At 35.3% G+C, this 25,426-nt stretch overlaps 1 protein-coding gene across 9 annotated transcripts in view; it reads right to left on the bottom strand.

Moving 5' to 3' along the window:
* The window catches only part of LOC145667074 (dedicator of cytokinesis protein 1-like), a 172,607-nt gene that overhangs the window by 24,669 nt on the left and 122,512 nt on the right, over positions 1-25,426 (bottom strand). For 6 of the 9 annotated variants that reach the window (XM_081734781.1, XM_081734783.1, XM_081734784.1 and 3 more), the window contains 4 exons: positions 22,392-22,507; positions 21,964-22,020; positions 15,325-15,444; positions 1,558-1,792 (listed from right to left, as the gene is read on the bottom strand). In XM_081734781.1, coding sequence (XP_081590907.1) covers positions 1,558-1,792; positions 15,325-15,444; positions 21,964-22,020; positions 22,392-22,507 — 528 coding nt within the window. The remainder of the gene's footprint in view (positions 1-1,557; positions 1,793-15,324; positions 15,445-21,963; positions 22,021-22,391; positions 22,508-25,426) is intronic. The other 3 variants (XM_081734782.1, XM_081734787.1, XM_081734786.1) reach the window with 2 other exon arrangements.

Here is a 25,426-nt window from a genome sequence, read left to right as displayed (position 1 = left end):
TTCTATTATAGTTACGAGTATCTCAAGATCATGCATTGTTTTAGAAGAAATTTTGACACTGTTTTCCTTTCAAATGTGTTTCAAATCGATTCAACGTGTCATACTTTGATTTTTTTTTATTTATTTGGAGATTCCATTTCCGTCGTATCTAATTATGGAAAAAGTATAATAATCATAAATCTATTCACTCGATCTACAGAAAATACCCTATTTGTTGTCTACCCATAACCTACGTTATTTGACTTTACTCAGGAACTTCTAACACGAATTGATGTTCTTCAGGAGTCGAGAAATTACTTCCATATTTTACTTATTATTATTTCCTACGATTAAGAATTGTTATCTTGTTTTACTTTCATTTTCACTGACCTCTGCTCTACACAGATTACAATTTTAACATGAAATAGCTCCTATGTATGAAGTTCAGTTGTCTTCTTTCTTTATTCATTGTAATATGAGTATCGAAATCATCAGATTAATGATTAACAAGTAAGTCATTAGTCAGGGTGATAATCAAAACTAGAACCACTACCACGCTACTATGCCAGTGATTAAACTCTTCGATTATTATTATTGAGCCCTTCGTAGCTCAAGTAATTATGACGACCCTACAAGCTTTTTGTTTTTGTATGTTCACTTTTAAATAACAAAGAGTTTTCACATTGCGTTTTGATAAGAACTGTTTAATTTTAAAAGTAACCATTGCAAAGTTCTGTAAAATAACTTTGGTACATGCGCCACAATCACCATAGTGCGATCACCCCTAAACGAGACATTTCTCAACTCTCAGAAATATTTATTTTTTCAAGTTTTTCTTTCATGATTTTTAATTCCTTGAGAGCATTATTAGGTGCATTAAAAAAAAAAAAAAAAAATGAAAACATTACATTGAAATAAAGTTTATTCAATCCAACTGTGCTTCATAATGTTCAGAGATCGTCATAGATAAAAAGAACTCAGCACAAGGAAACTTAAAGTGGTCAGAATGCCGACAAAGTTTTGACGTATCTACATAACGTTTTAACATTGAAGTGTAATCCTCGTCTGACTATATATAACGCACCACTTGAATGTACTTGTAACTCATGACCGTTCTAGTGTAACAACTTCAAAGTGTTTTCTAACTTGTTTACATATATGTAAATAGTCCTTGTTGCCAGGTTATCGAAATGCAGTTATCTGTGTGATCATGTTTCTCGAAAGACAGGCAGACGTGATTACAGAAGTTCGTTATAGACTATTTCGCAAAGTAATTTAGACCATCATTCTGTTGAGTTGAACGTTTTAAAATCATATTAAAGCAGCAATTTGTAATCTTAACAGAACGTATATATATATCATCATACAAATTACATCTAAAATAATAAGTAATATCAATATCTCTATCGTAAATATATCCTATCTTCCACAGCTATCATCTCTCAACAATTCATAACGTTGTTTCTAATTAAAAATCTATTTTTCACATAATAATATATCAATTTTCTATATTTGTATTACCCGTTCTTGATCGATAACTTAACACATATTTATTCGTGAATTTTGCTACATACATACCTCTTGTCGCAGTTCAATAACTGGTGTAGCATTTGCATTTGGGATATCTTGGTCAGTGTACCAATGGCTGTTCCCTGTTGGAATCACCTGAGCACTCATCGTTTTCCTCGATGAAGAACCCCGATTCTTTTCTTTATGCTTTTCTCGCTTGTTCGACTTTGAGAGGGAAGGAGAGGCATTGGGCTTGACAAAGATGGTCTGGGCCCGAGAGGAAGATTTTAAATGAACAGAATTCCTAAACGAAAAAAGAAACAGAAGCCATGCAATTTATCAAATACATATCATACATCAATCAATCAAACAAAAAGACTTATTGCGAGTAATATTTGAAATCAAGTACAGCAAAACTTCGTAGAAGAAAGCATAACAGACAAGCACAGAAAAGGAACACATCTATCACTCTACAAACTTTTCCCTTCCGTACTTTATATCACTATTTATCAGAAATGTATTCTTAGAAATCTATATACACGATCAAAATGTTTTGTATCTATGTATGGGAAAACTTAAATAGAAAAGTCTGTGGTTTATTTCAGTAAAGTACCAGGAACAAATAAAGGCTCAAGTACTCTACAGTGCAGCAGTACTATCCAAATATTAAGCTCTATAATAGTACTTCTTAAAAATTCAAAAATAATTTTGCCAATATTTACCTCTGTGATTGTTAACTTTTATTATTACTGAAAGGTTTTCCCTTCATATTGGAACAATTATTCCGAATTCCGATTCTATGAGACTGAGTCACATGGTATATCAACTCTTTCCGAAACCTCTTCTTGTTGACCATAGATACTATTCAACTCCATTGCTAGTTCTATTCATATAATTATTATGGAACTTAATGTATAGTATCATGCATAGTATTAATCAATACGAAATAACACTGATATTTTACACTACAAGATGATCTGAACTGATTGATGTCTGATGCTCAAATTCTCATTACACAATGAATGTAACTTAGCATTAAAATATTCATGCAAGACAATATTACAGAGATTTTCTCGTCAAATTTCAAGCTGCAAACATTCAAGCAAAATTTTTAAAATAAAATCATTCAGAAACGTTTTCACAAAAATAAACAAATTTTGATTAAAATACAATGTAGTTATTTTAAATATATATATATATATATTTTAATAATTGCATTACAGTCCTGAGATGAATGCCCTGACATAAAAATAGCGAAATATATTAAATCTATGGTTTTACGCTTATAAATAAACGATAATAAATGTCGTAAAAAGAACACGCCTCCAGGAAGTCACGAAAAAGAATTCGGACGAAACACGAAGACGGCCGATCACCCCTACATGGACTTCCCTTCAAGAAGAGGCTTATAAAAGACCTCACGAGAAGCAATCGATCAGTTGATAATCAATTACCTATCAACATCTTTCTCCTGGGGACGCCATGGGTTACGAAAGTTCCTTTAAAACCATCTCCTATGGCTGCATTGAGCAAAGGAGTTATCCACGTTACCTGACATTTGGAACCTTTTCTGAAGCCACTTTTGTGTGCTGAGGACTTTATTGAACATTGAAAAACATCTAGACGTTTACAAAAGACTTTCAAAGATTTTTATAAGAAGTTTGTAATAAAAGGTTAAGGGTTTATATCCCGGATTTCATTTAGAGTCTACCGGACAAAAAAGCAGTGCGATATATAAACATAATTTTATATGAAGATGTGTGAAAACATCTCTCAATTATCAATTAATTGTTTTTATCACTGTGCTTACAGGAAAATCAATATGTACCTATCTACTTCCAATTCAATGAAACGCGTTAAATTATCAACATAAGAGAGAGATCGCAAACCACACCGGAACATTCTTTAATCCACATGAAGTACTTTAATTTTCCATATCATACCTACCTTCCGAATCTTACACTAAGTTTACCGAATGGGTGATTTTGAAGACGGAACTTATAAAGTCAATATTGAAGAAAATGATATCGAAAGTTTATCCGGACAGAAACTAACTAAAAACAAAAAATTTAGTTTTGAGACAGACTACAAATATTTTCTTGTCTAGGTCTCGACGGATTGTTCTTCACATTATGCATGTGGACATGCATTAAACTAACGGTACATACGAAGTTAATATTTAGGACCTACATGGATTAGTTACACCTTATGCTCTGAGTTTACAAAGGTTCTTCAAAGACAATGAACAAGGAGATATCAGTTAAAGAATAATAAAAACTTTAATTTACAAGTATGACTATGCAAAGACATTCTATGTAGTTACAACTTTAAGAAACTTCATGTATTATTGAATACAATATTTAATATGGTTTATAGTTTCAACTTCTCGATGCTTTTAGTGCTTGAAGTGCCAGTGGAATTACAAGAATGGTCAGCAAAATTATCTAAAAGTAAACTCGAATCAATTCCGAATTCCTAGTTTTGGTATTAAAACACTCACACTACAAACTAATGAAGGCTTCACTAAACTGTATCAGTGTCTGTATGCATTAAACTTTTGCGGTGATTTTTGCAGTGAATATTTTATATTATACAGAGTGTTAATGAATTTTACCGACAAACTGTAAGAAGTGATTCCTCACACCAAAATAAGAAAAAAAAAAACAGTTCATATGGTCTTGTTGTCTAAAATGCATAGTTTCAGAGCTAGGGCCGTCCAAAATCGTGGAGTGGCGGTCCATATCAGAGTAAATAAAGTCACACTTGTGCCATCTAAAAATGCATATTTCAATAGCGTGCAATTTGAGAGTAAAGGATATATCGAAAGCGTTGAAATGGTTGATAGTGAACATGGTATCGGCAAACGAGAAAGCTCAGTTCATGTGCTCTTTTACTTGAGACCCATTCGTTGATTACTACACAGCGAATTTCAAGAGGAACTAGAACGACCTCCTTCTGATTACAGAAACACTGTTGCGTGGTATGCGAAATTCAAGAAGACCAAGAGTGCTTTTACTTCCACTATCGGACAATGAAGACAAGAGGAAGTCGTGCAGGAAGCGTTTTAACGCTGTCATTTCTAATTTACCCATTTTGCTTCTTCTGTACTTGATAGTGCACAGAATTTTACACAAGATATTGCACTTGTATACACATAAGTCTAGTCTACAATCTTTGATTCAAAATTATCTCTTTCGTCATTTTGCTTTTCTGGCCGTTTGCGATGAAAACGAATAATTGCTCCGTGTGTACTTTTCTAATTCACATCTCCGGGGAAGTGTGAACACGTATAATGTACGAACATTGAAGTTCAGAAAATCTTCATGCTGTTATGGAATAAGAGTGACATAGTCCAAAACTGAATGTCTGGTGCGGCTTCAGGCATAAAAGTCTTTTTTTTTAAATTATTTTTTTATTTATTTATTTATTTTTTTTTACAAGCGTACAATAGCAAGTGACAATTGCCTGGATACGCAGGGAACTTGGTAACATCTGAACTAAATGACTGACAAAACATAGTTTTCCAGCAAGATAATGCTTCGCCACATTGGGAATTTCTCGCTCAAGAATCTTTGAATGAGACATTTTCTGAGAGATGGTTTGGCGCGACAGCCTTGCAAATTGGCTACTATGATCGCCGAACATCACTCCTCTGGACTTTTTCGTGTGGGTTATGTCACGGACAGAGTTTGAGCAACAATATGCCTAATCTGAATCCACTGAGAACAAGGGTAACGAACGCCATTGCTAATATAATCCCAGAAATGTTGCACAACACATAACGCGAAATCGAATATCGCTTAGACGTACATGCACAAAAACAGCAAAAGCATCTTATGTGGAGGTGTATCGGCATCGAAAAAAAACTTTATGGGTTTTCCACCTCTTTTACCATAAGCCGTATAACTGTAAATATAAAAGTTTCTTTGAAATTAAATTTTGCAATGTTGGGAAGACTTTAGGGACGCCCTGTATGTTACGGAAATAGATTTTATTATTACATTTTTATTCCATTAGTTTCACTGAGGTAATGATGAGGTATTATATTTCAATAAAAATCCACTAAAAAGATTTCATAACGTATATATTGTCGTTAAGATCATTTTTTAAACTTCGTTAAGAGTAGCGAACAACGAATGCGTGTAAAGTAATAGCTCTACACGCTTCATCACATCAGTATTTCGAGAAAATCGTACTTTTTCACGAATTATGAAATATATACAGGGTGTCTACTGGAATACCAGAAAGTAAATTCATGACTTTTTATGACCTTTTTGTTCAAATTTTCATGACCATGGCGATAAAAATTTACCATTAGTAATAATAAACCCCTACCATCAGTGGTGCATCGGAACTATGCGGGTTGCTAGTCTTAAATATCACTTATTGTGAATCTTAAAGAAAGAATCTAAAATTCTGCTGCCTTGTGCTCGAGCACAGAATAGCACTTACCTAAATACGGGCCTGCTCTTACCAGTGAATCACTCTATACTGTATTTGAAGTTTTAATTCTGAGTATAATTAATTATCCATCTAGCAGAAATTTGTCTGAAATTAAGCACTCAGAGAACTGCCCAAAGACAAAACAAATTATAAAAGAAATTCGTTTAAAAAAAATAGATAATCAAATTTAAAATCTGCAAACTCAAACGAATAATATTATTTGCATAAGTCTAAAGGCCCAAAAATACACAATTTACATTTCTTAGAAGTAAAGAAATAGCAGATCAGAAAGTTGGACAGTAAGAAGTTGTTGTTATATTACAGAGACTAGAAGATGAAATGGGGAGCAGCTAGGAAGACAGTAAAGTACTAGTTAGCCAGCACTAACTGGAGGGGGAAATTCTCACAATTACTGACCTGATACAACTGTTTCAGTACATGCAGTATGAGGTATAAAAGTATGAAGTATAAAAATATACTCTGAAATTTCAGATTTTCATGACCAGTTGGGTAAATAAAGGACTTTTTCATGGCTTTCATGACTACTAAGCAAAATATATGACTTTTTCATGACTTTCATGACTTTTATGACCAGTAGACACCCTGATATATAAGAGAGGAAAAAAATATTCACTGGTCGGTTAAAGATCACTCTGTAATCCCAATAATAAACGGTAAACAATTAAGTCTTTGTATATCCCTCTAATCCTAATAATAAACAGTAATGTTAATAGATGTCGCTACATGTGCTATCGAGTTAAACTGTACAGGCCATCTGCTGATTAAAAACTATTGAAATCTTTAAATAGCTGTATAAACATGATACAGGGTCTGAGGTGTTCGCGGGCAAACTCAAATAAATACATATTTTAAACGTAAACAATTAAAGCTTTTAACCAAATACGATTTTAATCTATAGTGTACAGAAAGCCGAAAGCTCGGGAATAACTAATATAGGTAGATTAAAAAAAAAATCATTTGGGTCTAGAATTTCTAACTGAAGTCCGATGTTCATGCAATTTGTGGCAAATAAGGAAGGACGGGAGATTTATGGGACTATGTTTGTTGCATTAAATTCATCCCGAGTGATATCGGCCACGCCTTAAAAAAAAAAAAAAATCGCCAGTGTACCTTACAACTGGAATGAGGTGCGGTGCGGAGGTTTGAGTTTTCTCCGTTAAATAGCAACTTCGCCAAGGTCAACAAGAAACAGGGAACTGGGCCGTCGTATTGAGAATTGTTGTGCAGTACAGTTGTGTGCTATTGTGTGATTGTGATTAGAACACAGTGAGAATGGTGTACTCTTTGGAACAACATGTGTTTATCGTTAAAAGTTTTTGAAGAATGAAATCTCTTGTTGCTATGCAAAAGGCATTAGGGAACAAATTTGCTCTCTAGCTTCTGATCGAGAGAGGGAAGCATCGAACCCCGCAGGCGGGTGTTGTGGAGGATGTCAGTTATCGACTTTTTAGGTCACCCAAGAACCCCCTCAGTCGTCTGTTGCAAGAAAATGGCTATAGTTATTCAACATGTGATTTATGGGTGTTAACATTCACTTAATTTGTATTCTGCAATTCAGCTTCAAAAATCCAAAACTTCATTTCAATTGTACGGTACACTGGCGAATATTTGTTTTTCTTGAGGCGTAGGCTACATTACCTGGGATGAATTTAAACCAGTAAACACAGTTCCATAAATCTCCCATCCTTCCTTGATAATTTGCTACAAATCACATGAAAATTGGACTTCTGTTAGAAATTCTAGACCGAAATGAAATCCATGAATTTTAAAAAAAAATTATCCTGTATTTTCTAACACCAGAAGAGATTTTCGAAATTGTCGTTATATAATTCTGGTTTTGAAGTTATGATGGAGACCTCCTCCTCTGAATAAAATAACTCTAGACTTATACACAATATAGTATTTCTAAACCCTTATACCTAGTATTCATTGGGCAGATTGGGCAGATATTATCATTTAAACCAGTGATAGCTAAATTAAGACACATTGCAGGCCAGGATAAAATAATAACCATTCCCCTTCCCCTCCCCGAAGTGACTGCTCGTTGAATTTTTGGGTCATACTTTTCTGAATGTTTCCTCTATTCTGGATATCTTGCTTCTTGTTTCAGTGTATAGATCAATTACGGCCTGGGCCACGAACACTTGAAATAAATTCTATGAAATCTGCATGTTTCTGAAACTTTGGAATGGTATTTTATGGTCCTTATCTTGCAGAATGGGCATGGCAACCAAAAGGTTACAGAAAATAATTTTTACAGTTAAAAGTGAAATGTAGATTCCAACAGTGGTTTCGAGCACCGTCAAAATAATTTTTCTTCATTTAATTGATTGTTTTTCGACAGCAACAAAATGATCATATTTTTTCTACAAACACTCTTTGGTGAAAACGCCGTATATCCATTGATAATACAGGATTGATTGGCTATTTTCATAAAAACGAAGTTGACAACAATGGAGGGAGGGGGACATGAAATTCGTCTAGAGCTCATGAAATTTACTGGCGGTCCTGGATTCAGATATACTATGATGGCCAGCTACATTCTTCTTGGTACGCATGAAATTTAATAAAGGAAGAAATAATACATTTTTTTAGTTTTATTCGCGAGCTGGAATTGGCCCGCGAGTCATCATTTAGCCATCACTGGTTTAAACTATATACTCGTTTCGTTATATCAAAAGCTCGAGTATTTATAACTACTTTTACTACAATAACACAAGCTTAACTTCGTTAAACAAATATTGTCAAAAATTTAAGCGTATAAATTGGTAATTCATAGTAATAACCACATAAACTGCACACTGTGCTGAGGATTGCAGCATGCTGTAGGTAACTGGCAACATAATTAAAAGGAACATTGCTGAGATACATATTCATGCAAGTTTGACACACACACAACACTTCCTTGAATCAGATACATGTTTTAGAAAGTAGGCTTCGTGAGTTGGGCATTCATCCAACGATAAAATGGGATGCAAAACAGCCCTTACAAATATATACAAAGTGTGTTCAAAAAGTATCGAACCTCTGCTTGACAAAAATACATTTATTGATTTGAAAATCTGAAACAATAATCCTCTTCAAAGTAGTTTCCTTGGTAACGCACACATACTTCTTCCAGTGCTCCTGCCATTGTTGGAAACACTTCAGGAACGAAGTTTTTGCAATGGTGAGCAACTATGCTGTTGCATTCCGCATGATGTCTTCTCTTAACTCAAATCGGATCCCTTTTAGTAGCATTTTCAGCTTGGAAAATGGAAGAAAAGTCACACGGAGCCATGTCGGGTGAGTAGGGAACGTGACGATACACAGGAATGTTGTGTTTGGCGATGAAAGCCTGAATCAAATTTTGTGGATACTCTCCTCATTCCCGAATTCTCGTTCAAAATTGAATGCACCGATCCGATTGAATGGTTTCCGCTTGGGTATCGCCAAACTTTTGTCAAAATTTGACGCAATATCGCTGCTCAACTTTTTCTGTCATTTTACAAAAAACTGAAATCCGACGACCGCTCACTACACGTCTTCACTCGTTGGCCGACTGCCAGCGATTGATGTTGTCTGTGGGCGAAAAAAAAAATCACGACTGCGCATGAATGTTTCCTCAACATCTACATTGAAGAAAGTCTCCCGTGCTCCATTGGTTTACGCGGGAAAAAATACGGTTCGATACTTTTTGAATACGTCTCGTATATCCATTAGGTAACTTGTTACTTTATTTCAGTAATTTTCCCAATAAACTGTAATTTTAAAAAAAAAAAAAAAAATAACGGTATTCCTATTCTACTCTATAAAATCTAATTTGTTATACATATATTTTATTCCTCTATTAAAATAGTAGTAGATATAGTCTTTTTGATCACAGATTCACAAACGAGACTTAGATATGAAATACTATTTCTGAGTTGCATTTCGTCTAAATTCTATCTTTATTTTGAATACGTAAGAATTATATACATCAGATCCAAAAGTAATATAAACCTCATAATAATATTTACTATCATTATTAATGAATCCTTGTATTGATTCAATATTAGCTTCTTTCTTTGCCATATATAAAACATCAGATTACGTACATATGTTATAGTTTTATTAATAGATTGCATTGATTCTGTATCATGCTTCAGATCTTCACTGCCAGTAAATTCTCTTCTTTTCGGTGACCTGCCCCTAAAACAGGTTTCGAAACGACTTCGGAGATAATATTTTAGTTTGAGGTATACTGAGATGTAATTAATTTCTGCATATTGAAATCCGGATATCTAATTATACTAATAACTGCATATTTGAAAATATTCTTCTTTTGTTTATAGCTTCAAAAAGTCAAATTCAATTTTTATTACTACATATAGTGCAGAAATGACCTAGAACGGACACGAGACACTGGCTTATTGGTGCAGCGCTCATCTCTGGTGCGAGGGTACTAGTTCGATGCGAGGCCATGTAAGTGTGGACGACAACAGGGAGTCTGTGGATTTTCTCAGAGTTCTCCCGTTTCCTTCCACATTCTTATTCTACCAATAATTTCATTTATCATCCGTCTCCTTTAGCCTAAGAGCATAATCGTGGGACAGAAAACTATAATTTTATTTCACTGATTCTATCTAGAACAGGTAATTTACACATGAATACTGCAACAATACGGCTATTAAGAAAAAAACATTACGAACAACATTCTCGTTATAAAGTAAACATTCATCTCCTACCATCTTTTTTCTTTTTTTTTAAAAAAAACCCAGCTAAATTACAGTCTTCCTTTAGATTCTGTGGACCTATAATTTACGCTGACTATTGAAATTCTTTTTAAAAAGGTTTTCTACCGAAAAAGCTTTTAATGGAGATGTTAACTGACACGCGTCTCGGGAACAGCAAAGAATCAGTAACAATATCCTATATATATATAAAAAAAAAAAAAAAAAAATATATGAGTTCCGCTCTGGACATTTGTAGTAAGCGAAATAGTTAATATACTCAACAAGTAAGGACATATATCAACAAATATGTATCAAAAAATGTAAATAAAAACAATTACGTACAACTAGCTTCGGAAATATAACAAGCCAAAAGCCAAAGGAAAAAGCTTAGATGCTCTATTCTAAAGGCGACCGGATTTTATTATCTTCGAATAAAACTAAAAATGAGGGAGAGGGGTACAGTGCAGGAAAAAAAAAAACAAGTGCACAATTTTATATTTACCAAAATATCACGTTGATTTCACCAAGACCCAGCAATGGTTGAAGAAATGAAAGAGAAAATGATGACAGGATTGAGATAACAGAAGAAACAGGCAGAAGTTTGGTTGTCGTTACAATGTACATGGTTTAAGACGTTACATGTGGAATATATAATGTGAAGTGGTCATCGTTTCAGTATTAGAAACACAGCATTGTGAAAAATAAAACGGAAACGAAAAACTTCATAGACAGTATGACTCAGTACCGACAACCAGAACTACTTCTTCCTGCTGTTTTGGGGTACTTTATATTTAAAAAAAATCAATAGAATTAACTAAGGTGATTAAGAAAGGAAAATAGGTTATGAGACATTAGTTTGTTATGGGATGAGCTACTAATGGATCGTAAAGGAGGAAGAATGGAGTGCGACCTAAAAAATGACAAGAAAAGAAAAGAAAGAAGACGATTATTACAAAGTTGTTCATTATCTTTCTTCAAGACAATTTATATCTACAATTTTAACAAACATGTAGTGCGTCACATTATCTGGAAGACCAACTAAATACAAGGTGTCTCAAAAGTCCCCGAACAAAGAGTAACTTTGATATTATCAGAGTTACAACAAAATGTACGAGGGGAAACCGTCTCCAAATACGATGTTTTCAATCTAAAGTAAAGGAATTTTTTAAAATTGGACGAGCCGTTTGGGCTGTACACTTTTTATGCGCTAAATGTTAAATGAAAATGCAACGTTTTGCCATTTACCTGGGCCCACAATATAAGTAAGTGAAGTTACGGTTTGAAATGGGGACTGGCCATCGAAATGTTAGCGTAAAAGACAGTAACTTCGTTTACTTATGTTGTGGGCCCAGGTAAATGGCAAAACGTTGCATTCTCATTTAACATTTGGCGCATAAAAAGTGTACAGCCCAAACGGCTCGTCCGATTTTAAAAAATTCCTTCACTTTAGATTGAAAACATCATATGTGGAGACGGTTTCCCCTCTTACATTTTGTTGTAACTCTGATAATAACAGAGTTACCCTACGTCAGGGGACTTTTGAGACACCCTGTATTTCCGGTAGGAGTGGAGTACAATTTTCATAACCTGGAAATTAAACTAGAAAAAAGAAAGAAAAAAGTACTGGCACGCAGTTCGAATTCGAACTTTATTGTAACACCTATTCGAAGATATCCTTGAAAAATATGTAATATCTCGAAACGCCATTTGCAATGTGATGCACTACACATTACTATAACGTTGTATATTAAACATTTTGTTCACTTCATCAATTATCTTGAAACTTTTCTACCTCGTATATATAATTCCGAACCCAAAAAGTTATTCATGGATTTTGTATGTTTAAATTCTTCACCAATACGAATACAGCACATTTAAAAGATCAACAGAGAAAAAAGTTTTAAGAACAGTTGCATTTTATACTACGAGGGCTATCCAGAAAGTTAACAGAGGTTTTCAAATAAACAAACTAAATTGTATTATATCGGATGTTCTAAAAATGGTACCCATGGCCCACAGAGCACTATTCTAGAGGGTAAAATAAAGCGAAAATGTCATATGATGGTTTGGCCTCCAGAGCCTCCTTTAGTCGCTACGGGAAATCAAAATTTCACAATGTGGCAACGTCGCAGATTAACTTGGAGCCATTAGCATTACTCTAAAATACAACAAGCAGATGAATCGACTGCTATACTACTAAGTGATGCTAGTGGCAATCAATATCGACTTTAGCTGCCATCTGGGAAGAATCGATATATTTAATTGATTGATTGATAGATCTAATCTATGCTTCCTTATTTGTGACGCTGCCACATAGTGCAATTTGTGTCTCCAGACCAGGACTCGAAAGGTATACAAATATATATATTTTATGCTTTATTTTGGCTTGTAGAATAATGCTCTGTGATCTGTGGGCGCCATTTTTAGAACACCCGATATATATTTGAAAGCTACCTTCTCAAGTTATTTTTCCACATAATCGCCATGCAAATTAAGGTACTTATCATACCGTGGCACATGGTTTTTCAATACCGTCGCAGTAGAAATCTGCCGCCTGCAATGTCAACCACTAGCTTATACCGACATGCAGTTCGGTGTCAGTATCAAAGCGTTGTGTAGCGATCCATGTCTTCATTGCTGGGAAGAGATAGTCTTTTGGCGCTAAATCCGGGCTGTACGGTAGGTGATCGAACATCTCCCATCTAAAACCATGCAAGAGTTTCTCAGGTACACTTGACCATATGTTGACATGCATTGTCGTGAAAAAACATCGTCTTCGCGCTAAGTTTTCCCGGCGCTTATGTGATAGATTTCAATTGGCTTGTGGTTGTTCCTCACAAGAAGAAGGATTTTCTATTGCAGCGCACATTGTAACACATCACAGTCCTCACGCTACCACAGCCAGATGCGTACTGAGTGTGGCAACGTTCTGACATTAAGATGGCGACTTTAGCCCTTTGATAGGTCAAAACGTCTGGTACTTTCTGAATAGCCCTCGTATTTAGTAAAAGAAAGAAGAAAGACTTATGATTTTACATGCTGTTATTGTTCGTAAGATCTATGACTTTTTAAAAATATTTCTTGTTTTTAGTTTTCCTTTTCTGTAATCCTTTGTACTAAAATGTCACTTAACAACCGAGTCTTTAAAAGAAAAATACGAGTTTACTTTCTAGTCTATTACTACATTAATTAACTCTTCGCAGTCATGTTCAATATGGATTTCTTTTAATAATATTCTTAGAACATCTTAAGTATTAAAGGAATCGATATATACATGAGAAAACATCAAAAACGACCAATATAATTTTCTCGTAGCAACTCATTATTTCTTCTTAAACCTTCATGATTTATCATATACAGAATGTCCACAATCTCTTGGGTCAAATTTATACAGGTGATAGAGGGATTTAATACATGTACTTTGGGATAGAATGTAGGTGCAACACGACGGCGCACCTGCTCACCTCGATGTGGATGTTCGCCATTATTTGGATACAACCTTCGTAAATCGCTGGATTGGGATTGGAAGAGATCCTATCCGATGGCTATGGCGCTCCTCGATCTCAACCCTCTCGACTTCTTCCTTTTGGGACACATCAAGTCATTGCTGTATGAATCGCCAGTAGAATCCGAGGAGGACTTACTTATAAGAGTCCTAGCTGTCTGCTTGATTGTGCAAGAGACGCTAGGGATATGCGCGAGTGAAGCAAAAATTCTTTAGGTGTTGTGCTACGTGCATCGAGGTTGGTGGTCGCCCCTTTGAGCAGTTACTATGAGTTTTTGGTACGTACAATGCAGCAGTAGTTAGTTTGTGCTAAACCTTACATACTCAGATGTAGTGTTATGCACAATCAAGCAGGTTACATCGACTTCCTATACATATCTGTTATTGAAACGTCGTACTTGTTCCTACAAATTGCTGTAACTTCAAGATGGCGTGGCGCTTGAACTAGCCGTTTTTGACCTTCGGTTTCTTATCTCAAAATACGTATATCAGACCCCCCCCCCCGCATCACCTATATAAATTTGACCCAAGAGGTTATGGACACCCTGTATTTTCCCAAATAAATCATAAGATGGGGAGAATGGGACACCGTTCTAATTAAAAATATCCAGATAAAGAAAATTTTGAAACTACAAACTATATTTTTTTTAAAGAAATACCTGATAATCTACACGAAATCATCACACTCAAACTCAAGAAATCCTTTACAATCTGAATATTCAAATTTACTAATACCATCATGCATTCTACCTAGGTAGAAATACAATAACAAATTCATTTACCTAACTTGTATATCAAGATACAAGTTAACAACTAAACTAACTCAACTCGGATTCTTAAGTATACAGAAAGATCTGCTTTGTGTCTTCTGTACCATATCTCGGAGAAAATATTAAACAATTATTTTATAATGCTGCACAAAAATGAGTTCTTCTGTGTATTGAACGCAAGCTCAGTGCAACGACACAAAAAAACTGTCACAAATTAATGCAATTAAATGAGGCTAAATCTTAAAATATACGCTGAATAGCAATTAAATAATAATAATACACAACACGTATACAACCTACATGGACAAACAAAATATTTCTTATTTTTTGGCTACTTCATGCACCACTGCTGTGTAGAAATTTTGCACCATTGTCTGTTAGTTTTGTATTAAACTTCCCTTACCTTGCTGTGGAGGTTGCGTTGAGGTTTGAAAAGCTCTGTGAGAAGTTGAAGCTTGCAAGGCTTTTTGTGAGAGTGGAAACCTGTGACCTGGTTAAACTGGACACGCGGGACCTACTGCCTCTGTGCATGCAAAAAGAACAGATATGTTTGTGCTGTTACAACGAAAAAAAAAAAAAAAAATCTACATGCAGAGAAAAGGAAACAAAAAAAGAGAAACAAGAGTGAATAAAGTAACAAATAAAGTACAATTAAATACAAGAAACGTATTTCGACCTGTGGCTGAAAAATAAATTAAAACATAAGCTAAAGAAAAATTACAAATTTACTACAAACACTGCATAAGGTGCACTACAATATATACACATTATATATCTGATAACTTGGGTCTGATTGTGTTAGAACAATTCCTCTATCTGAATAGTAGGTCTAAAAATTTATTAGCACACGCATACGATTTAATTTAAATCCTTCGACAGTGTACTTGATTTCTTGAAGAGTTTACGCCAAGCAATACATACTAAAACAACGAAATTCCGACATGCTTTTTTGCTATTACAAGATGAATATATGGGTTTACTCATAATATTTTAAATCATGCTAATAAATAAACACAATAAAGCCTCTAATGAGGGAATTATTATTTATGTGTTAACGTGAAATGCCCTAATACTTGTTCTTGTGTTTGGTTAAGCACACCACTTCTTAAGACTTTTATTCACGTTACCTACATTAATATTACCAGTATGTGATGAGGAAGATGGAAAATCTCAACTAAGACTATCTACTGCTGGATTACAGGCTAAAACGTCAGTCAATGAACAAGGCTACAAAAACTCTTTTACAACATTCATTTAAGAACACCCAGTAGAAATTCACGAATTTTGTCCAAAGTCACTATACAACAAAATGAAGGTAAGTGGTAGAGATACCAACATAATGCCCATTAGACATCTCCAATATTTAGTATAAGGTGTTCAAAAACATATTATTACTAATCTGATAGCTTGCGTAGCTAATCCGAGCTGCAACAAGTAGTTGTTGTTCGGAAGGGCATCCAGTCGTCTTCTAGGTTGTGATATCCTAAGTTCGCGGTAAACTTCGATGTAGCTGGTAGTTGCTAGTGTTTGGCTGCCTGTGAGACATATTCTCATCATGTGAACACGTACTCGATAAGGTTTAGATCTGAAGATCTAGCAGGCGGAGAAAGGAGGTGTATAACAAGTGAAGCAAGTTGGATTGTCTTGGAGATGTCGGATAAGATTTGCAAAGAACTGCATTTCGTTTCATTTCTGCATTTTCTTTCATTCTAAATTATAATGCACTCTTTGTTCACGTTTGAACCTCATCCGTGGACACTATTCTGATAACGTATTCTCACATACGTTTTTTATACGTCATGATAATGCTCCAACCAATGAGGGTACATGTGCAGACGAAATGAATAAAAATTCGCATGCTATGAGGGGTCTGAGACTTCATTTTACGCCTGGGTTCTAGACCCATGAGTGGGGCTTCGTCAGGGAAGCGGGAAGAAAGAGAAACCATTCTACAAGATGGTGGTATAACGCATAGACCTGCGTTGTGTGTCATGTTCAATTCTTATTCTTCTTCTTATTATTATTATTTCATTCATTTTTTAAACCTATGTAGAAAGCTAAGAATATGAATAATACAAGTATAGTAAATTAGACCATATGTGTATTTCATTCAGGATTGTTTCCTCTATACATTTTACGTGTAGTTCGCCGTAGTAGGTTTTTACTTATAACTGCTTAATCCATAACTTCTGATATAGTTATTTATTGCGGTTGTTTGTGGTGAGATTGGAACAAAACTTCGTTTTGTTTTAATTGCATCACAATTTGCAGAAAAACAGCATTGGTGTACAGATAACTTTGTACGCATTCAGGCTGACATTAGCGAAGTCGTTAATGCACGGGTGCTGAATGGATTCCAAGTTCGGTTCCCGAGCTTGGTTACCACGTTGGTTTATTTCGCTATCCGCAGTAACCACACTATACAATCCAAACGATTTTTCTGTCCAGGTATTCTCTAGTGTGTTGCAGAGATACTGGGTGAGATATGTTTACTGTTAGCACCTCTGCTTCTTATCGTACACTACTACAGATACCTAAACAGTCACACGCTAACAGCGGTAATTGGAGAATGACGACCTAGCCTTTCCAAGCCCCACTATATGGTTGGCGTACGTGCCTTCGGTGGAAATGATCAAAGTTCGATTCCCGGTGAGAGCTCATGTAGTTTGCATCCCACGTGAAGCTGTAGGTCTACATCTCATATAGCCTCAGTGCTGGAGAGACGCTTTACTCCAACCCGAACAATCAATAACTGCATTATACAACCACGCTTGAACTCCTTAATTCCATAACACGTATTCGCTAGCGTCATCATACATATTTGTCACCTAACTAGAGGATCGTGTGGTCCAACAACCTTCAAATTACTAGCATTATACGCTCTATTCTCTACACCTAGGTTCCTCCCATAGTGGCCTGTCGGCTGACCTAGCTAAAATCGTTATCTGATATACAAACGCACGTCCTGTGGTATGAATTTCGTTGGAATCACACGATGTAGAAGAGGTAGTCTTAATTAATTATCTTCAGAGTTAGAATAAGATGATGGGTAAGAGATATTTTTAAAAGTACATTCTCCAACGTATATCCGCAAAACCTACATGTACGTACAACCCCGATGGCAGAACTTTTTTTTGTCTTTCTGCGATGAGCTTTTGTAAGTCAAAACTTTTCTACAGGAATTCTGCAAAAAAATTTCTGCAGAAGAAACACTTGTGATTCTTAAAATTACGCTTTACGCAACGTAAAAAGCAGTTCAAACTATATTTAAGCGAGTAGTCCGTCCATTTAAGACATCTACACATAGCAGGCATGTTTTCATACTTTTCTGTTGGCTATTTTTTTTCTCCTCTGGCAATTTTTCTGCACAGGCACGGGAAATTTTCTGCGATCACATCGCAGATCGCGGCATGTTCTGCTATGGGGCGTACAACAATGTCATAAAGTCAAAAATACAAAGTATGAATCATACTTTTAATTAATTAATTAAATAACGGACGTATGTTTGTTACTTTACGGAGCCCTTATAAGTTATCTGCTCTCAGTCCTTTGAATGTGAATACGATCCATGAGGAATCTCTGCTTTTTTATCATTATTATTAATTTTCAAGACTGCCATTACATTTGAAAAATAACAATTCCCTATTATAATTGTAAGATAAGCTTTGGAAAACACCCTTTACCAGACTGCACGCAAATACAATTAAAGATAAAAATTTAAAGTGCATTGGTGATAAAGTATGTGCAAATAGATCTATAATAAAAACTGTAACACTACTGCAAATAAAAGGAAGATGCATGTTGAAAGAGCATGCTTCTACATAATAATGATGATGATAAAGCAATGCCCAATATTGCAATAGAATTTAATGACAACAGCTGCGAAATGGAAAACGTGTAACATCTGCATCTTTGCTTTCAGTGCTATTTATTGTTGTTATGCTTCTTCTCTTGTATTTATTTCTTACTAATGTACGGCCATGTTAACAAATAGAAATAATAATAATAATAATCTGCTCGCACCTGTCGATCGTATTTTTTGATACATAGCCTTGCACGAAAAAGTGCAAAGAGCCGAAGATATATCTCTAAAGTTTGCCGTAATCTTACATAAAATACGAAGAGACAGCTACTGAAACACAGACGAATGAGCATTTTTTTCTCTCTTTTTAAACAACACACTTTTCGTAAGCGTTTCTTATTTTTTTTGAGGATGAAATTAAAATAAAACTTTAGCAATATTAGGATGTTCTGGAGTTGTCATGTTTCTCCAATATGACAATGCAGTATTACACTTGAAAGTGCTTCATGTTCAACTGAATTAAATTTCCTGAAGCTACATGATACTCACAAGTTAATCTGAAATGATTGTACTACAAATTGTAGTCGTTTTTTGTTCTAAATGCCATATAATACCTCTGCGATAGTATGACTTTTGCGATATGAGAGAAATATCAATGAAAAGGAACTGTTATTTAATAATAGCGTCTTGTACCTCTTGCAAAGAAAATTAACATTCGTAGATAGTTAATCACGTAAGTTTCTACATATATGTAAAAAGAAAACTCCAACTATTCAGCCACAAGAAGATATAGCCAGGACGGCTAGATGGGGTATATTCAACTTCAGCAGGTTCAGTGGCGAAATTTTATTACTAAACTACACATACAACAACTTAACCTGGGCTCCCTCATGGCTGTATGGTTAGCATACGCGCCTTTGGCGCTAAAAGACCGGTCTTCATTCCATTTTATAACTCAGATAGTTTGAAGTTCACGATAAGCTGCAGGTCTACATCTCATATAGGCTTAGCGCTGAAAAAAGACGTTAAACTCCAAATCGAACCTGGGGGACACGGTGGCTCAGTAGTAGAGCGCTTACCTTTGGTACGTGGGGTCCATGGTTCGATCCCCGTCCAGTAAGTTTGTGATGGACAACATCGTGTCCGTGGGTTTCCTCTCACATTATCATTCCATAAATTCTTTTATCAACATTAAATTTCCTTAATCATTATTCTGACGGGCGTTAACTGAAAGATTTCATTTCTTTTTTTCAAATCAAACCAACCAAGAACCTTTATTTTTGAAGTCTATCCAGCTCAAGTATTCCGATTAATCTTCGCTTCCTTCATTCTGATAAACAGAAGAAACGCATGAAATTCAGCGACTACAAAATGATCGACAAAAAGAGGGTGCGAAGGCTCAGTGGTAGAGTACTAACCTCCGGCGTGGGTTTTCCCGGAGTTCTTTACTTTTCCCTCCACATTCTCATTCCACCAATTCTTTCATAATCATTCCTTTTCATCAATCATCCGTCTCATTTGCCTAAAGGACATAATCGTAGAACGCAAAACTAGGAATTTCATGTCATTTCATGAGCGACATGACCGCGAATCAAACCGAGGTTTCCAACTTGCCATGCCACTGTACTGACCCATTAAGCCTTCATGTACTGATCCACTTCCTGACCAGCTCTCAACCACCGCCCTCAAGGGCAAAAATGTGTACTCGGCATGACAGGGTAAATATTAGCTACAATAGCCGTTCTTGTCTATTTCTCGATCACACGATAGAACTAACTAACTCTATGGGCAATGGTACCCGGAGCTTCAATGCCGCGTTCACAAAAGCTCTCCACTGATTTCTGTCCTTAGCCAACTGGATCTAGTTTCTACTTTGTATTTTTATTTCTCCGAGATCCATCGTAATATTAACCTCCCATCTGCGCCTAGGTCTCCCTAATGGCAATTTTCCGATTAGACTTCCAGTTAAAACTTCATACTTTCTTTCATTCTGTTTACATGACCTGCCTACCTAAGCCTCCTCGATTTGATGACCCTAACAATGTTTGGTGAACGATATAAATTATGTAGTTTTCCGTTATGAAGTTCTCGCCATTCACCATTCCCGCTCTTCTTGGGTCGGAATATTCGTCTTTTTAGGATATTGTTCTCAAATACTTTCAGTCTACGTTCTTTCTCACAGAATAAGTGATCATGTTTCGCATACGAACAACAGGAATGATTATCATTGTATATATTTTAAGCTTCAAATTCCTCGACAGAATTTGCAACAACAAAATATTTTGAACTGAATAACGACATCAATTTCCTGCTTTTAGTCGGCATTTAATTTCTTCATGAATATGGTTTTGGTCTGTTAATACTGATCTTAAATATCTGAAGGTATCCACATGATAGAACACTTTTTCAATCAACATAACTTAAACGAAACGCGAAATCGATTACAATTATTAATAATTTTGATGTTTTAGTTTTATCTAACCTTTTTTTTTTTTTTTTTTTAAGTTCCGATGCCACCTTATGCAGTGTATAAAACATTTAAAAATTAAAACAGTTATGTACCGTGAATGTAGCTACCATGCAAACGTGACCCTCACCATAACCAGAACAATTCATGCAAACTTTCCCCGTGATGTGCATGCATAGCTGATTGTGATGTTAGGCAATATTAATATTTTGTAACTATACCCTTAAACAAATACAGTGTACCACCATATCACCATAAAGCTACACAGATAAGACAGGACGTAAGACACATACTTTAACAGAGAACTGAAAGATAAGTCCTGTTTCGACTGTCACTTAAATTAAGGAAAGGTTTATGACATCCTGAAAGAAAGATGTCAGAATTACCCACACCACCAAGGAATCATTACTACATTAAGATTTCTGCTGAAATTCAAAGTTATTTTCTGTCATGACCCTTTCAAACAGTGTACTTAAAAATAATGAAAATATCTCACAATTTAATTCGCAAATCATATCATAATGTCTTAAGTTTCAGTTAGTTCCTATTTAAATGCTTCAAACACGATAATGTGACAACATAGTTCTAAGTTACAACGAAATTCAACGAACTTTTCCAACTCTTACTAACTTCACTTTCTAATTCAAATATTACTGGAGGCCTGCTAAGCATTTAAGAAAATCGCTGTCACGATGTAATTTATTAAAACAACTTGATACAAAACATGCATCCCTCCTCTACATGTTGCTTTAACAACTTCCGAACAACTTTACCTCTGAGTTTTCTTGGATGTAGCAGAATATAGTTCTTCCCCTGCGCTGTATCGAAAACTGTAGTCAAATTAAATCAATTCGTTTCAAAATTATTGATCTACTGATAAATGAACATACAGGAGCAATGTATATACTTTTGTTTTGGCGAGTGTAGTTGGAGAAAATTAAAGAATTTTACAAATAATTTCTAACTTTGCATATGAAACTCATTATACACTTGTAGTTTATAGGTTCAAAGCGGAATTCAAATTTTGAGACAGTAAATTCAGTACATGCCCATCTAAAATTATAACGAAGTAATACAATCACAAATTTGTAAGGCCTACTCTATTCAATATGACTTAAGTTAAATTATATGTGAAAACGGTTAAATACAAACATTTGTAATAAGCTGTACAATATGTAAATCACATAGAATGTATACTTACTCAGAAGAACCTAGACTAACTTCAGATAATCTATGGGAATCTGCGTTAGAACTAGCTCTGCTGAACTGTCGTCTCATCGTCACAGCATGAGCACTTTCGAATTGCAAGTCACATGTCTGTAAAATGGATACAGAAAGTCGTATCATAACTATCAACATATTTAGAATTTCCAAGTTAAAAAAAATAATCAATAGCACAGTACAACGTGATCCCAAAATTAGTAACATTTCCAACGAAGAGAACGTAATGCAAAAACAGTGTGATATAAGTAATGGGTTTCGTAATTCGCATTGCTGAAATCAGTCAACGACCAAGTTTGAAGGTAACTCCTTTATTGAGAACCAACCTGTATGTGGTTGAGATTCAGTTATAACAATCAGGATCGACCACAAGTGTGCTGACAACTCATTACATTTAGAACGCTTCCACTTGTGACAAAGCTTTAATAAAGGGTTTATCAAACAAATAATCTACTACAATATTATCATTTTAACTACAGAGACTCTACTCCCAACATTTCTCGGTACTGAACGCCTACTTCTGACTTTCGATATCTGATATTTGTTTCAGTATGAAATAACTAAAGGGACTATTATGTGGTTCCCACGTAGAGTGGGAGACAACATACGTTTATATTACTAAATTTTATAGGAACCTTTTATATATTACGTACTTATTCAAACGTAAACACATCTAAGACAAACAACACTATAAAGTTAGGTAAAGAACAATACAACAAGGCATAATTCTACTTATCTAAATTATATCGGGAAGTTTGGTGGTATCAATAATATTTCTGGACAACTACTATGTCCTTCAAATTACTTAATGAACATATAGGATGCTTATCTCCCCATATACAGATTAACCAACGCTCAGGCCAAACCGCTTAAGTTAGAAACCAGGGTGGAAAAAAATCATGATTTTTTAAATAAAAATCATTTTTGTTGATTTTTTTGATTTAAATCGATTTTTTTGATTTAAATCAAATCTTTCTCCTCGTATAATACAAGTCGCGAACTGGAGAAAAAACATTAGGAATTAATATTAAATGACAATTATGCCATTTAAGTGAAAGTATTTTGGTTTAATTTCGGATTAATCCTCAATCGTTAACCTATTTCAATCCGAAACAATATTTCTTAAGCATTAAGGAAAAAACGTACAGCAACGTTTATCAACATAACACTTTTCTTTTCACGAAAGTTCCTGATATTTGGCAGGAGTATATTTTTTAAAACATCGAAACTATCCAGCGGCACGAAATACATGTAAAGTACATAAATTTCGCCCAAAATTAACTGTATAACTCTATGGCCTATGGAACCCGGAGGTTCAATGCCGCATTCACGGAAACGCTCCACTGACTTCTATCCTTAGCCAACTGGATCCAGTTTCTATTTTGTATTCCTATTTCTGCTGGATTCATCTTAATATTGTCATCCCATCTGCGCCTAGATCTTTCTAATGGTCGTTTTCCGATTGGTCTTCCAGTTAAGAATTTGAAAGTGTTCCTATTTTCTTCCATCCTGGCTACATGACCTGCCCACCTGAGTTTCCTAGACTTGATGACTCTAGCAATGTTTGATAAACCGTAAAAATTAAGTAATTCCTCGTTATGAAGTTTCCCCCATTCCCGCTTGTCTTGGGTCTGAATATTCGTCTGAATGTCGTCAGGATCTTGTTCTCAAATACTTTCAGTCTACGTTCTTCCCTCATAGTAAGCGACCATGTTTCACAACCATACAGAAGCAGGGTGTCTACCAGTCAGGGAAAGTCAGGGAATTTGCAGGGTCAGGGAAAATGTCAGGGAATTTCATTGTGTATCAGGAAAAAATCTTTCCCAGGCTGTGAGGGGTGAAGAAATGCCACTAAAATAGTCATAAATTACAGGTAAATGAATTGGTTCGTTTGTACGTCTGTACAATATTGTATAAGCATATAAACAATGGTGAAAACTTACAGTTCACTTTAAATATAAGTTGGGGGCGCGGTGGCTCACTGGTAGAGCGTTCACCTCTGGTGCTTGGGTTCCCTGGTTCGATCCCAGCTTGCACCGAGTGAACTTTCTGGTGGACAAACACCGTGGTCGTGGGTTTTCTCGGGGTTCTCCCGTTTCCTCCCGCTTTCTTCATTTGATTCATTACTCATCATCACCGTCTTCTTTAGCCTAACTGGCATAATCGTAGGACGTAAAACTGAAAGATTTCATTTTCACGATTTAAATATAAGTTACTTTTCATGAGTTACTAAGGAAAAAAGAATGACAGTCAGGGAAAATTATAATTTTGTCAGGGAAACTCAGGGAATTTGATTATGCTTCCTTCTAGACATCCTGAGAACAACAAGCATATATATTTTAATCTTCAAATTCCTGGACAGAATTCGTGACGACAAGAGATTTTGAACTGAATAATAACACGAATTCTCTGCTTTTAGTCGACATTTAATTTCTTTGTAGATATCGTTTTCGTTTGTTTCAAATATTGATCCTAGATATTTGAAAAAATCCATTTTATCAAAAGTATTATTCGATATTTTAACACATCCAAAATTTGCCGTATTACGATCCCGAGGAACTTCGTTCTATGTATTTAGTACATAAATTTCGCCTAAAGTTTTTATTTATTTATTGTTTCGGAAAGGGGATCGGGCCCCTCTAAATACGCCCCTATTATCTGGAAACAAACAAATAGACGTGGACATAAAAGAATTTTTGTCTTAAATGTCGATGGTGATTTCTCCGTTGGAATAGTTAACGATTTAAAAACCCTATGTTACGAAGAGAAGAAAGCAGGATTCTCCCGTTACCCGTTCAAAACGGGATTTTCCCTAATCATCCTCTGCATGATACTCGTTTTCATACTGTGTTGTACATACATTGGAGCAGTGGCGTATTTAGGGGGGGGGCTTCCGGGCTTAAGCCCCCCCCGAAATCTAATTTACTATAGTAAAGTATATGAAATATCTTGCAGAATATTCACATTTTCAGGCAAAACACCCCCAAAAGTTAGCAAAGCCCCTCCCGAAACAAA

The sequence above is a fragment of the Thermobia domestica genome, chromosome 12 (genome assembly GCF_964235325.1).
Source record: "Thermobia domestica chromosome 12, izTheDome1.hap1.1, whole genome shotgun sequence".
In the NCBI taxonomy this organism is placed as follows: domain Eukaryota; kingdom Metazoa; phylum Arthropoda; class Insecta; order Zygentoma; family Lepismatidae; genus Thermobia; species Thermobia domestica.
The sequence above is the reverse complement of the archived record's forward strand: the minus strand, read 5'-3'. Positions and strand labels throughout refer to the sequence as shown.